The sequence below is a fragment of the Hemicordylus capensis genome, chromosome 6 (genome assembly GCF_027244095.1).
Source record: "Hemicordylus capensis ecotype Gifberg chromosome 6, rHemCap1.1.pri, whole genome shotgun sequence".
NCBI lineage: Eukaryota > Metazoa > Chordata > Lepidosauria > Squamata > Cordylidae > Hemicordylus > Hemicordylus capensis.
The window spans coordinates 94,662,004-94,677,347 of NC_069662.1; the positions used below are offsets into that span (position 1 = coordinate 94,662,004).

The 15,344-nt window shown below is 40.0% G+C and overlaps 1 protein-coding gene across 21 annotated transcripts in view; it reads right to left on the reverse strand.

Annotated features, from left to right (window-relative positions):
* The window catches only part of ARPP21 (cAMP regulated phosphoprotein 21), a 381,834-nt gene that overhangs the window by 102,380 nt on the left and 264,110 nt on the right, over positions 1-15,344 (reverse strand). For 17 of the 21 annotated variants that reach the window (XR_008309905.1, XM_053262075.1, XM_053262076.1 and 14 more), the window contains 3 exons: positions 10,037-10,074; positions 8,612-8,665; positions 12-244 (listed from right to left, as the gene is read on the reverse strand). Coding sequence is in view for 20 of the 21 variants with exons in the window: in XM_053262075.1 (XP_053118050.1) it covers positions 12-244; positions 8,612-8,665; positions 10,037-10,074 (325 nt within the window). In the remaining variant the exon portion in view is untranslated. The remainder of the gene's footprint in view (positions 1-11; positions 245-8,611; positions 8,666-10,036; positions 10,075-15,344) is intronic. The other 4 variants (XM_053262080.1, XM_053262082.1, XM_053262084.1 and 1 more) reach the window with 3 other exon arrangements.

Sequence of the window (15,344 nt, forward strand, 5' to 3'; positions counted from 1 at the left end):
ACAGTACTAGCTACCTGTTTTAGACAGTTTGCCGGTACTCCTGTTGCTTGATGAGCTATCTCCTCTTGTGAGAACAGTTATTCCTCCAAAACTTTCTGTCTTCGTTATGGCTGGCTTCAAATTACGATTAGAGCTGTCTGAGTCTGTGCTGCTCCATGGCCTCTGGTAGTCTGTCCATTTTAATTCATTGTCTGTACTGCTTTGCCGACTACCAGATGCCTGTCCTGTGCCATCTCTGTTACCCCTAAATAACCAAAGAAACACAAAAACAAATGATTCATTTTTGCAAATATTGCTGTGAAACTGAAACAGACAGCTGAAGCTGGCTTTTAAAAGTACAACAAACTCTAAACATGAAGACCAAAGCACTCCACCATCGTCTTCCAAACTTCTCTCACAACCTATGAGCACAAGCAAAAAGAGCACGACCATGTAAGGGCAGAACTGTGCTGCCGAAAACTGCAGATACATGAAACCATGACCTAATGGTCCGGGAACAGGATGTCAACCGTGGATTACTGGCTCACATTCCGTAACCTGGTCAGTTGTGCTGTTCAAATGGCGGTTGACTCTTGCCCTGATAGCAATAATCTCCCATGGATTTTTAAGGACTAATTTGCCCACTGGGACATCTCATTCTAAGGATAAATTCAGTTTTGCTTTGGAAGTGGTGGCTGGGGAAGTACAGATTAAGTGGGATGAGAGATGGGCTCAAGTTATGGATATTTTGTTAAACACAGATGACATGATGAGACTCCACGATGAGTTAATAAAGGGAGAGATCAGACTTGTATATGTCTGGGACACTATGGGACACTCATTCATATGATACGAGATCATCTTGCACGGGAAAGAACTAATTATAACTCCCAGCCAACAGGTAGGTCTAGACTAGAGGTTTGTATGACCCGGAGTGTATAGCTGCCAAGAAGGAGTAAGTGACACATTATAAATTATACCAACAAGACCCTCAATGTACAACTCCTTCAACATTACTAGGCCTGAAAAAACAATATAAATCTCTGCTCAAAGTTAAGAAAAGAGAGCCTCAAAGGTTGTCCTGGCAGCGGCTGATTACTACGGTCAGAGAGGGGATGGCTGCTCGGACCATTACCCCTCCCATTTGACCAGCCAGCTCCCTATGGAGATATGGGAATCACATTTTAGAGCTCTTCATGCAGTTCAGGAAGAGGAACCAGTCCCATTAGATTTAAAAAATGATCCACTTCCTGAATGGCCATATGTTTTAGTAGCCGAAGTCGAGAAGCTTATTGATTCATTAAAAGTCGGGAAGGCCTCAGACTGTGATTGCATCTCTCCTGAAATGATTAAGTTTAATGCGGAATGGTGGATTCCTGTGCTGGCAGCTCTCTTCACATGTATAGATTAAACTGGGTACATTCCTGAAGACTGGGGCATAGCCATAATAGTAGCCATATTTATTTTTTTTAAGGGGATAGATGTGATCCTGCCAATTATCGCCCTATTAGCCTGTTGACTGTTGTGAATAAGCTTTACTCACATTTAGATTGGAAGTTGCAAGATTGGATAGAGAATGAAGGTATCTGGGGTGACAAACAAGCTGGTTTTACAACAGGTCATTCAACCATGGACCATGCCCTGGTATTATGCAATCTGACTGAGAAATATAGCAACAAACCTATCCTCTTTGTATGTGGCCTTTGTAGATTTTAAAGCAGCCTTTGATTCAATCTCAAGGATATGCCTCTGGGAAAAACTCAGGGACACTAATATCGATAGGCATTTACTTTTTCTCATCTAGAATCTTTATGAGAACACTAGCATAAGAGTGAGATGTAACCTTCAAGATTCTCTTTCACAACTAATAACTATCAGCAAAGGAGTTAAACAAGGGTGCATTTTGGTACCCTCCCTGTTCAATCTTTACATAAATACCTTAGCCTAAGCTCTCCGATCCAGTGTTACATCTCCTGACTATTGTGGGCACAGCTATTCCAATCCTGCTGTATGCAGATGGCATGCATCAGCAACATTTAAGATTCTTTTGCTCCAAAAGTGGAGAGGTTATTCCTGCACTGTTAAAGCTATTTGCTGCTAAATCATTGGCCCAACTCTTATATGGTGCACAATTGGGCCCCTACCCTTATTATAGACCATTGGTGACCATCCAGTCTAAGTTTATTAGCGCAGTATTTAGGGCCCTTCGATGTATTTCCAACGCAGTGTTGAGGTTGGAAACGGGTCTACAGAGGGTGGAAACAAAAGCATGGATTTTAATCCTCAATTACTGGCTCAAGATCCATTTCTCCCCTCTGGGGCTCATCCCTCTTATGCTGACCAATAAGTTTCAATCCACTTGGACACAAGCACTATTGGGCAAATTGCTATCACTTGGCTTTCCTCATGAATATTTGTCATAATTAGATTACGTCAGAACATTGAGATTAAGCCAGCTCCATATTTAAGCAGTATCTTGATACCAAAATTCAGGCGAGCTCTTACTCTCGCCCGACTAAATGCTCTACCTACAGCGGTCTTATTTGGAAGATTCGCGGGCACGTCAAGTGTATCTAGAGTGTGCCCATGTGGATCTGGCCATATCGAAACAACCGCTCATGTCCTGTTGTACTGTGATCACTACAGAGAAGTAAGATGTAAATTAATAGCCCCGCTCTTGAATAATTTCCCTAGTCATCAAGATGAATTTTATTTAAATTACTTGCTTACCAACCTAAATTCTGATGTATATACGGTGGCTAAATTTTGTTATATAATATGTCAAATGTGGACTCACATGGTGTAATGAATTTTCTATTGTTTTTCTATTTTTGTTTTTATCTGTTTTTATTTTATTTTATTGTATTTTACTGGTCTATGACCAAAATAAATAAATAATTATTAGATTACAATCAATTCAAGGAGATCCTCACAGAGGATCTTGGACATTGAACACCACAATGATTAAAGCTCTGTTTCGAAGACCATAAGAGGGTGCCTTGGTGAATTTAATCAGGAACCTGCTAGCTACCTACTGTCACTTTCTCTACCAAATCATCACAGGGTGTTTCTCAGAGCAAGATATGATGCCTTACCATCAGCAGTTTTATCTGGAAGATTTCTGAACATTCCTTTGGCCAGTCAGATTTGCCCTTGTGGTTCAGGTGAGGTCCAATCTGTCCACCATGTGCTGTTGTTTTGCCCTTTTTATAATGATGGTTGGTGTAGTTTTTTTCCTCCCCTGCTATCACACTTTCCCAGCCGAACTGCTTAATTTTATGCCACATTCCTTCTTGCAGATAAGAAACCTTTTATCACCTACAATGTTGCCAAATTTTGTGTGACTGCTGTTAAGATCCGCCAACAGCTAACTTATAGCCCTAATTTCAAGATGCCGCTAAAGAGGCTTCTATGCTGGTGTACTTTGTATGATTGAATTCTTATCAAAATGTAGTATTATTTGTTTGTATACACATCTGATCAATGATCATAATAAAGCTAATCATTCATTCATTAAACTGTGTACTGCAGATAACGAGGCCAGGTATATATTGCCCGATCACACATACGCAAAACTGCAAGTGCCGAAACTGTGGATAACGAGGGCCACCTGTACTTCAATTAATCTCCTAGTAATCACTCAGTGATATCAGTTTCAACAAGAAACCCTGCATTTGTCTTTCAAATTCAATCTAATGATAAAATAAAGGGTGGGGGGCAGCAGTAATAAGTCTCTATCTTTATAGATGAATGTTACACATCACTAGTTTATAAGATCACTATCTTTCCCTTCAGATTCTTTCATATATTATATATATGATACATTATATATAATCTCCTTTTATACATATTTCCTTTCAACTCCCTTCAATACTTCTCATACCATTTTGAACACTTGGATTCCTTCATTGAATCTCTCTAATTCTATATCCCATCAAATAAGATTTTTGCTGTAATTTTAAACCTCTTAATTCTGCTTTGCTATAATTATCCTTCCTTATTAAACTTTGAGCTGCCCTCTGCTCTTGCCTTCTATTACCTGCCCATTTATCCACTTCTCTCATAATTACCTGCCTGCCTCTTTCCAGGCCTATGTGCTCAATACAATTTTGAATATTCCCTTGCTACTCATACTTATGCCTTCCTGCAGGAACACTTGTACCAATGATGCCTGCATCCAAACATCTATTTATTATTACTCCGAGCCCCTTAATATAGAGGTTCTTTGCTTGAATAGTAGTGAAACAATCTGCAAACTATGGGAGATACTAGATTAATAGAAATTGTAACAAACTATATAGTATTATATAAATATCTTACTGCCATAAATGGGGAAATGTTTTGCAAGTTGTTATTCAAAACCTTTTCCCTTACATCTCAGAACAAAACTACTCCCTTTACCTTGTAATAGACATGTCCAGTAAATACTATATTTCACAGCATGCATCTAAGGCCTACACATTTTGGATGTCTTTTCTATTTTTCAGTGTTCATCATGAGGCACAGAGCAGGAGCCTGAATTTCATATATACAAATTATATACAACTTTATGAACTTAGAATAGGGCCAAGTGTGTCTTTAAATAACAACCACTTCTTCACAGTTTTATACAGTACATATTGACATCCCAAAGGTACAGCAACTTTAAGGAATTTTAAAAAAAAATGTTTCCAGAAGACGCAGCTCAAACCTGAACAGACTAGACTATGAGGTCATTCACACAAGCGAAAACTGTGTTCCACCCAGGCTTGGGAGCTGTGTGTGCTCCCAATTTTTGGTTGTGTGGGTGCAAACAACTAGGTAGGAGGAGCGAGAAGTGATTGTGTAGAAGCAAGGTAGGAGGAAAACCTGGGTATGTTTTATTACTACCTTGCTTTCACACAATCACTTTGCCCTCCTACCTAGTTGTTTGGGAGCTGTGTGTGCTCCCAATGTTTGCTTGTGTGCACCCACACAATCAAACATTAGGAGCAAACACAGCTCCCAAACCTGATTGGAACACAGTTTTCATTTATGTGAATGACCTCTATGTATATTTGACCAATAAATAAATATATCAGAATTGAAATATAGTGCATAGATATATTTGTGTATTTTAAAAACACACAGAAGTCTTAAAGTAGTTTTCTTTTACTTTTATTAAAAACACAAACCCTGTTCCAGAGATTCCTTGCACATGTGGGAACCCCAGGGGATATACAAAGTTCCTGTATGCACAAGGGCTTCCTCATTAACTTTTGTAGACCGTAAAGAACCCAGTTTGTAAATCCCTATTGTGTGCGCTGAGCTGCCCATTTCCTGCCATGGGAGTAAAAGAAGAAGTCCACTTCTGTCATGAGCAGAGTGTGCCTGCAAGCTGGGCGGACATTCTTCTCTCCCCAATTTACCTGTCTCTTATTCAACGCGAGGGTTGAATGAAATATGTGATGGTGTGATATTCTGTTTGTATGCTGTGGTGGTAGTGGTGATTAAGACATTTCTGAAGAAGCAACTGGTATCAAAAAAATTGTTAAACATATTTAAAAAATGAATACCAAGGAAGAGGACAAGATCAAGTAATCAAATTGTGGGCAGATGCTATAATTTCACTGTGACCAAGGAGAAATGACTGTGATCTTCTTATATATAACTGTGCTTTGCAGTTACATTTTAAAAAATTACGACTTCCTTCCCTTTGTCCAGTCATGCTCTCCAACATAAACCATCAATCTCAAAAGTACACCATCTGTGCCCTAGGTCCATACAGCCTGGATGCATCAAGAGTTTTCTACAATGGCAAAACTCTTTCACTTTGGAGACACTGCCAAGTATGAACTCAAGTCTCTCCTGGAAGATTAGCCAAACTTCAGTGGCAGGGTAAATGAATGCTAGAGTGGAGAGGAAGGTGGTAGGTTGGTTAATTTGGGATCATCTGAGGCTTATCTTGACATTTTCTATTAAATAAGGGTGTTCTCATGAGTAGCCAAGCCCTGAGCTTAGCTGCCCATGAGAACCCCTGGAATCCACACAGGTCTTGGCACCAGAGGCGTATCTAGGGAAAATAGCACCTAGGGCAAGCACTGAAATTGCCCCCCCCCCAATCTGACACCCATCTTTCAGATAACTTTACTATAGTTCAGGGGTTCCCAACCTGTGGTACTCCAGACATTGCTGAACTACAGCTCCCATAATCTCAGCCACAAAAACTGTAGCTGGGCATGATGGGAGTTGTCGTTCAGCAAGGTCTGGAGTGCCACAGGTTGGGAACCCCTGCTCTAGTTGAAGGGCTTCCCAAATCAAGGGCAAAGAAATAAATATGCTTCTAAGCATACAACGGGTAAAAGAGACAAAGCTGTTCCACCTAAAACCTATGTAAATCTAACAACACATAAAAGTTACATAAAGCTTAAGTATCATAAGATTATCTAACCTTAAAAAAACTCTCAATGCTGACTTTATATAGTATGAACTGAAGGTTTTCTAATGCTCCTTAATAAATGCACCTTTCACAATTTCTCTTTGAAAATATTTTACACAGTTTTATTCATTCATTCATTCATTCATTCGATTTCTATACCACCCTTCCAAAAATGGCTCAGGGCGGTTTACATAGAGTAATAATAAATAAATAAGATCGATCCTTGTCCCCAGAGGGCTCACAGTCTAAAAAGAAATATAAGATAGACACCAGCACTAGTCACTGGAAGTACTGTACTGGGGGTGGATAGGGCCAGTTACTCTCCCCCTGCTATTAGAACACACCATTTACAACAAATCATGAAATTTGAAACTAAGCCAGTGCCAAGTTGCAAAACTGCATGTTTTCTAGCACTGACATTTCTACAATAAGAATAATACAATCTGGAATCCACTCAACGCATTAGGCAGGCAAGGGAAAGAGAACACCAACCAAGCAGTCAGCTGATTATCTTGCACTCATGCCCTGTATCTGAGATTTAAGGAAGAGGAAATCAGGTTCTCTGATTCATGGTTTGCAATATAGGAATGTGACTTTCCAAGAAAAAGCTCTGGATTAGAGATCTCTAGCTAGAGGAATGAATGAAGGATTTATTCTGTTTGGGACAACAGCAGACAGAGCAGGAAAGAGTTGTGAGCTCATCTTTCTCTGCTGTGTGTTGGCAGCACAGAAATAGGAAACTTTCTCCGCATTCCAGTGCGGTGGCTCAGGGTGAGGAGCCTAACTGCTGTTGCCACTCCCTTCCTTGCACGTTGGGGGAAGCAACGTGGAGGGAAAAATACACACACACAGGGCTAAGGAATCAGCGCCCCTCTTACTAAGCAAGGCGCTGGGGGAAGCAAAGTGGAGGGAAAAATACACACACAGACACAGGGCTAGGGAAGGTGCTGGGGGAAAGCAACGTGAAAAGCAGCACCCTTCTTACTAAGGAAGGCGCTGGGGGAAGCAACGTGGGGGAACACACACACACAGGGCTCTGTACCCAGAAGATGAAGAACAAGGACTTAACGTGGATTTTGTCTGCCCTAAGTAGCACCAAAACACACACACACAAGGCAGGGAGGTCTTGCTTGCTGGAGCACTGTGGAAAATGAAGAAACCCCTCCCCACTTCAGCTTGCGTTTGGAGGGAGGCAACCAAATTAAAGGCAAAAATTTAAGTGTGTGATGCACTCACCCCAGACCCCAATTCAAGCAGCACACCCCAGCCAAAACCCCACCAACCCTCCAAGGACTCTTAGTCTTTACATTTGCAGGCGGGGGGGGGGGGTCCAGAAAGAAGCACACCACACGATCGAAAGGCAGATTCAGTGATCATTTTTGAGAGCAGTAGTTTACTTTACTTACTTGTAAATGGGTTAGGCACACGCATGAGGAAGCAAACAGTACTTTTGTCTACTGAGCAGCACAGGCACAGCGCAAAAGCCTGACCCATAGCCAGGCCAGCACAGCAGTTGCTGCTCTCTCTCTCCTTCCAAGACCCGATCCAAATGGTCATGCAAGGAGCATGTGCGGTGCGGCGTTGATTCATTGAACTGGCCAGCAGGGGGGTGCTGCCAGTCAATGAGCTCCCTCCGCAACAACCAACAAGCCGCCCCAGCCGCGCACAGCCCACCCAGACTGGAGATCTTTCTCGTGACTCGTGGCCCGCTGTGGCAGCAGCCATGGGTGAGCAGCGGGCCACCCAGTGGCGCCCGCCAATTCAATTTGGAAAAAAAATTGGAAAATTTTTGTTTGTTTGTTTTGGAGGGGGCGCCAGGCGTGGGCGGGGCATGGCAGGCACTTTTGCGCCACCTTCAGCTGCCACTTAGGGCACATGCCCTGCCTGCCCTACCGTAGTTACGCATCTGCTTGGCACTGCCCTGCTGCCAGACCCAGCTCCATAGCCTGACTGTTAGGGTTAAGGTTGAGTGTGCCCTTAATCCCGGCTCCATGATTGTGTGTTCGCCCAGGCTGCTTGAACACACGATCATGAGCAGACACAGATGGGCACCTAAAGATCATGAGCAGACACAGATGGGCACCTAAAGATAAACACACGATCAGAGCAGACACAGATGGGCAACTAAAGAGCCCATCTCATGGGAGTATCCCACAATGCGCCACACTCATTGCATGGTGTATTGTGAGATATTTGGAGGTAAATACTGTATTTCATGACACACATTATACATACCTGAAGAGCTGTCTTTTCTTAAGGGTCTCATTGCATATGCTGTCCTCCAAGAGCCTGGTAAAAATGGAGAGTGGGGGAGCAAACAAGTAGAAAATAAATAAATAAATAAATAAATAAATAAATAAATAAATAAATAAATTTTAAGATATTTAAAGATGTTGATACTTCTGCTATTATAACCATATTTTTAAATCATCATATTCCTTTAAAAAATATTCAGTAAGAGACATTACAACTTTAATACACTGACTATCAGGATAATTTTGATCCATGATTACCCTTTTTTAAAAATATTGAGATGTGGGCTTGGGATGGAAATCTATGTCAATTTTTTTTAATTCTATGCCAAGATAAACTATTTTTGCATTAGTAGCAACATGTTTGCTATAAGCATTTATGGGAGCACATTACTCAGTAATGTGACATAAGAGTAGGTTCTGATAACATTAACACCCCCATTATTTTTCAGTAATAAATTTAGAGAAAGAATAACTATTTTCCACAACTGAAGAGCATTCTGAGAAAGCGCAGAATTGGCAGTTCAAGATCTCTGAGATTCTCAGAGGTCGTCCTACAATGAAGTAAAATGACCATGAAGTAAAATCTGCACCACAGGTAGCAGATTTTAGGTGTCATTAAGAGAAGCAGAGAGCGAGAGTGAAAGAGAGAGCTGATCCAGAGCTTTATTGCAGCTCCACTGGTCCCATGGATCAGCTCTGCCTATCTCCTATCCTGCTTCTCTTAATGGCACCTGAAATCTACCACCTGGGCTGTCTACCTCACATCATTTCATATCAACGGCACTTAAACAGGATCAATTCCAACTGAATTGTTCCATGTTACTTGGTGTGAAGATGGAGGTGCCATCTGATGTTTCCACATCAAGCATTAAAATGCCTTGGGGGCCCCAGTTTTGATACTCAGCAGGAATCAGGCAGATACATTTACCAGGTGCAAAAACCCAAATCAGAAGTGACTTGATAGTGTACCATTATTTTGAGATTATTTGGATAATCTCTTGTTTTACTATGATACACAAAAAGTCTGCAAAACATCTTCCTGCAGTGTTATGCTCATATGTCTTTATGTACTTCATGCTATTTATTTATTTATTTATTTAATTTCTATACCTCCCTTCCAAAAATCGCTCTGGGAGGTTTACACAGAAATAATAAATAAATAAGATCGATCCCTGTCCCCAAAGGGCTCACAATCTAAAAAGAAACGTAAGGTAGACACCAGCAACAGTCCCTGGAGGTACTGTGCTGGGGGTGGATAGGGCCAGTTACTCTCCCCCTGCTAAATAAATAAATTTTAAACTGGGACACTGTCAGTTCAAATCTCTCAAATTCCACCCCTCAAAATAGAATATGAATTCTGGCTATTAAACAGGATGTATATATATATCTATCTATCTATATTTACCTGTTATCCACAAAAAGGTTTTCTTGGGAGCAAACTGACTGAAAAGCAAAAAAAGCATTGTATTAGATGTTCTAGGTAATATTACCATGCTAACTGCTGAAAACAGAATCAATTTCCACATTCAGGCTAAGAGCTTGCATTCATGCAGCACTAAGACAAGGAAAGTTGGGATGTTTGTTAACAAGGAACTGATAATAGCAGTATTCATGGATTAGCAAATATTGAAGTCTTAATTCAGAAGAGGTCAGATAAATACAAACTACCTGTATACTTTTAGAAGAAAAGAAGGGACACTTTCCTAGTATGGTATGGAGTTATTAGATTTACCAGCCAGATATAGTTTCTCAAACCAGAGAAAATTAGTCATGGTTAAAGCCCATTGAAATCAATGGCATAACTTAAGTACTATTGATTACAATGGGACATAAACATACCTAACTTTTTCTAGACTGAGGCCAAGCAGCGGGTGGGCAATGCAAGAAAATCATGCAGAGCTGGTAAAACCCATGTGGAAGTGAAGCTGAAACAGGCAGAAAAGTTAAAATCCTCTATGACTAAATTAGAAGAAATAAATGTGAAAAAGATAACAGTAGCTTTAAATTGGGAAGAAGAAGAAGAAGAAGAAGAAGGAAAAGTGTCCTACTGGATGAAAAAGACTTTGACAAAAATTAAAAGTTGGAAAAAACAAGAATATATCATTGCAAGTATTTTAATGTAGAGAAATGAGTCTATGATCACTATCCTATGAATAATTCCTATTAACTTTTGACTTTTCATTTTCCTCCTGTTTCATGTTAATAAGACAACAGTAGATGTTTTGGGGAAGGAAAAAACCCCTTTCAGCAAAACTTGCACTGAATTTAAACAAAAGGAAAGTGAGGTGGGGGTGAAGAGAGGGAAGTAAGAAAGCTATCAGGTCAGCTGCTTCCATAAATGTGGAACTACAGAATAATAGAATGCCATCACATATCAAAGTATTGTGCTACAGAAGTGCATTTAGTGAGTACAGTGCCATTTTTGACAGGACAACTAGAAAGAGACTTCCTCAAAAGGCACTAAAAAATCACAGAATATTTGAAGGTTCGTTTCTAGAGGCTTCTGCCAAAACATACATAACTGAGCTTTTATTTGTATAAACTGACACTGCTTGGTTGAAATAAGTTAAGCTATGACAATTGGCTTGATTATTACCCACATTGTTTGGGTAATAGCAGTGATAGGGCGTTGATCTTTAATAAATATACAGGGTGTGCCAGAATATCAAACTTTCATTTACTGCTAGTACTATGAATTCTGGGTAGCAATTCCTACAAAATATAAATTACAATGGAAGAATTAGTAATGCTGATTCATGAGACAATTTGTTGTTCCTGAAAGCAATGTCTTAAGGATATATAGAGAATGAATGAAATCACAAGTTTGTTCCTGATGAAAAATAAGATGCATTTTTCCCCTTTGTAGAATCACTTCATTTTTTTCTCATTTAAACTGCCCATCCTATTTAATTATCTAATCTGTACGTTTCTGAGATATAACACAAAAGCTCTAGATTTTTTTAAAAAAAGATGTTCTCCAATTTTGATGACAATTACTTTCAGAGAGGTGATATTCTTCCTTTTTGTTGTGTAAATTTCTTGGATTCTTTCTGTGATACATGCTAGATGTAGAAATGGCGACAGCTTGTGAACATAAGTTTGAAAATCTGTGTGAGAGATGACTACAAGAGTTGAAATGTGCATACAAAGGCCAAGTTTGGAAAAAACATAGCTTATGAGTATTGCTGCTTTTTATGTCAGGCATAAGGGTACATAAGCACTAAGAAGTTATATCTTATTAAAAAGCATGAGATGTCTGTTACCTCTTCAGTATCTTGAAGGGTATCAGTGTAATCAGCATTACAGCCTTATGGACAGACTCAATAATAGCTCCGTTCATCTTCAGGTTGCAGAAGCTGGCACAAGGCCATGCCATCTCCTGGAATATCCATTTCTCAGTGCTGATGTAGGTCTCCATGGCATAGAAGACAGACACATTTTATTATATTACCCTTGTTATTTAAAAAAAGAAAAGGAAAGAGCCAAGAAGCTTTAGGGGAAGCAAGTTAGCTATTATCATGTTGAGATTCACTTTGCTCTTTTATATGCAACGCTCCATTTGCTTAATGCTCATGCTATCATAGCACAGCAATTGCTAACACTACCTTTGAATTTCTCGCTTGCCTGCCAGTCACAAATTTAAGGGAATGTAGGACAAAAAGCCGAATATATTTATGCATAAATGCATTTGCTCAAGGGCCTGCTGTACAGTCTGAACACGCTTAAAACTTCCTGCAGTCTCCGATGAGGGGTATTTTCTTTTGACATTAATGTTCCACATTTCTCATACCCATAGCATTATTATTGGTGGTGTGCATGCAAGCTGTTTTATCTATAATAATGTGCTTTCTTAAAAACAAACTATAAAATAACCTTTCAACTTTCTAAGTAGCGTAGGTGGAACCTAGGAAAGGGACTATATGAAGACAATGTGGTTTGGAAAACAGTGCCTGAGTTGAATCTGGGGTTCAGCCATGGTTAACTCACTGGTTGGCCTTGAACTATTATACAGATGAGTAAATATAGTATAAAATGAGAATTACCAACTTGCAACCATAAAAATTTAAGAGAGCATAATAAAAAATAAAGTGCACATACAGAGAATGATAGTTTTTTAAAACTACAAGATAGATGTCATAAAAGGCCTGGATAGCTCACAATCAGATGCTCCCTTCAATAGACATCCATTTACAAATAAGTAGACGCCTCCACTCCTCCTGCTCAGCTTTAGCTTGATCTTATTTTCTGCCTTTGGCTTTAATAATCCTTCACCCAGGGACTCAAACCACTCAAAAGAAATATGCTTGGAGATGCAGGAAACATGCATGTCCAAAACTTCTGCCTGACCAGGTTCTGTAGGCTGGAAGTGTTGTATAATTTATTCTGACTATATTCCACTACCAAAGAGGGTTTTCTCCCATCTGTCTCATCAGCCAAGAAAAATACTGATTCTAGCTCTCCATAAAACAATTCCATGTTATTTTATGAAAATCACACCACCTCACATCACAGACAATTCACATGGCTATTCTTTCCAGCATATGGTGGTTCATTCATTTGGACAAACCACATTTTTGTCATTTCTTGGAAGCATGCTCTTTCCTTCAGGACCTGATTGCGTGTCAGAACTCTTTGTCTAATCAGTTCAGTAAGCATATGTCACCACACACAGCACTGAGCACAATCTGGAGATGTGGCAGAAGACTCGGAATGTACCCCCTCTGTCAGAATCCCTTGCACTAGTGGAACTAGGGAGGCCAGTTCCAGCACTTTCTCCATGGCCTGAGTATACATAGCCCTGCCCTTGATTCCTCCAACTTGAAGGAGTCCCAGGAGTCTGAAGCGAAGCTCCTTCAATCAGAACCTATGAAATTAGCTAAAGCCCTTTTAAGCCACAGAAGCTTCTTCAGAGACAGGGTGAGGCCAACCATCCCACCTAGTCAGCAACCCAAAAAATCAGCAGTAGATGTCATATATTTGCTGAACTGCATACTATTCCAATGTTACTTTGCAGCTCAGACTCTTCTGTTCTGACCCCTCTTGTCACACTCTCTAGCCCTATTCATATGCTAGGTTCAATTTAAAAAGTGAACCTGGCTACAGGCCCCCTGAAATGCAGGAGACAAATCTGAATGTACACACACAATTACACATTTGCGCTCACACGCAGTATCCTTTGTATCTGTATCCTGCATTTCAGGGGGCCTGTAGCCAGGTTCACTTTTTAAATGAACACATGTGCAATCATTCAAACATGTAGTTCAGAACATAACTACACAACATAATGTCTGAATAGGGCTTTGTTCTCTCTCAGAACTGTCCAAGGTCTGAATCCATCCTGGGCCTCTTGCCTCCATCCAACCCTTCCTCAGCAGAAACCCCAGCTCAGCTAATTCCACGCTGGGAATGGATAGAATATATCTAGTGTACAGAAATAATTAACAATCATGGGTAGATTCAGAAGAGTAAAAAAGAAGGACTTCTTAACAAAACTTATAATTAATTTAGGGAATTCATTGCCACAACATGTGATCATTCATAGTCACAAATTTAGATTAAATAAATAAATAAGCAAGCAAAGGCAAATCAATGGAAGGTGGGTCTGAGTTTCCCACAGCATAAGGCTGGCCACTGTTGGCAACAGAATGCTGGACTAAATAGACAAGTTTGGCGAAAGCAAGATTCTTACAGGAATGCTGGTATTTCATTATCATGACAAGGATACAGCCTATGATTTTAGTCTTAAAAAATGCTGTGGTAATTTATCCAGGCTAAGGGTTTGCTGCGATTGTTCTGGCAAAACAATTGCCTAGAGCCATCTGGGAGAGGCAGTATAAAAATCTAATAAAATAAACACATAAATAAATAAGAGGAAATATTGCAAAAATCATGATTCTTAATTAATCCACCTTTAATTAATAATAGCAGTATAATAAAAGCAATGCCTTTCTTTAAAATACATTTGAGAAACATTTATTTTAAAAAAATTAAAAGTTGCAGTGACTAGGAAGAATACGGGTTTAACAACAGCAGAATGATTGGTAACACAGAATTAACCTCAAGAAACAAAGTCACAGCTGAACAACCAGATTGCTGCTTTCATTTTATTTTCTTTTAAAAGTCTTTGTGTTGAAAGTAATAATCAAATACGTGACATAGCACAGTTGTAACAAAGCAATGTGGTAGGCCTAGGAGATTGGTTCTTGAAGCTGTCAGTCAAGAGGTAACGAGGTAAGCCCCGTTCTCTAAAATAGAACATGTGGAAGGGAGGTAACAGCCATCCCTGGCAGTTGCCTCTCTCGAAGGCTTAAGCTTTCAGAGGAGTTAGTAGTATTTTGGCATAACTCCTGAGGCCTATTTTACCGTCACTCTGCCGTAATACAGTAATTAGAGTGAATTACAGTCTACTAAAATACAGTGTACTGTATAAATTACAGTGTACTAAAATAAAAGTTGTGCTTTCAAGTTGTTGTCAACTCCTGGAGACCACAGAGCCCTATGGTTTTCTTTGGTGGAATACAGAAGGAGTTTACCATTGCCATCTCTCACACAGTATGAGATGATGCCTTTCAGCATCTTCCTATATCACTGCTGCCCGATATACCGTAGGTGTTTCCCCTAGCCTGGAAAACGTACCAGTGGGGATTCGAACCAGCAATCTCTTGCTCTCTAGGCAAGTTACTTCCTCGCTGCGCCATTAGGTGGTGGTTAAG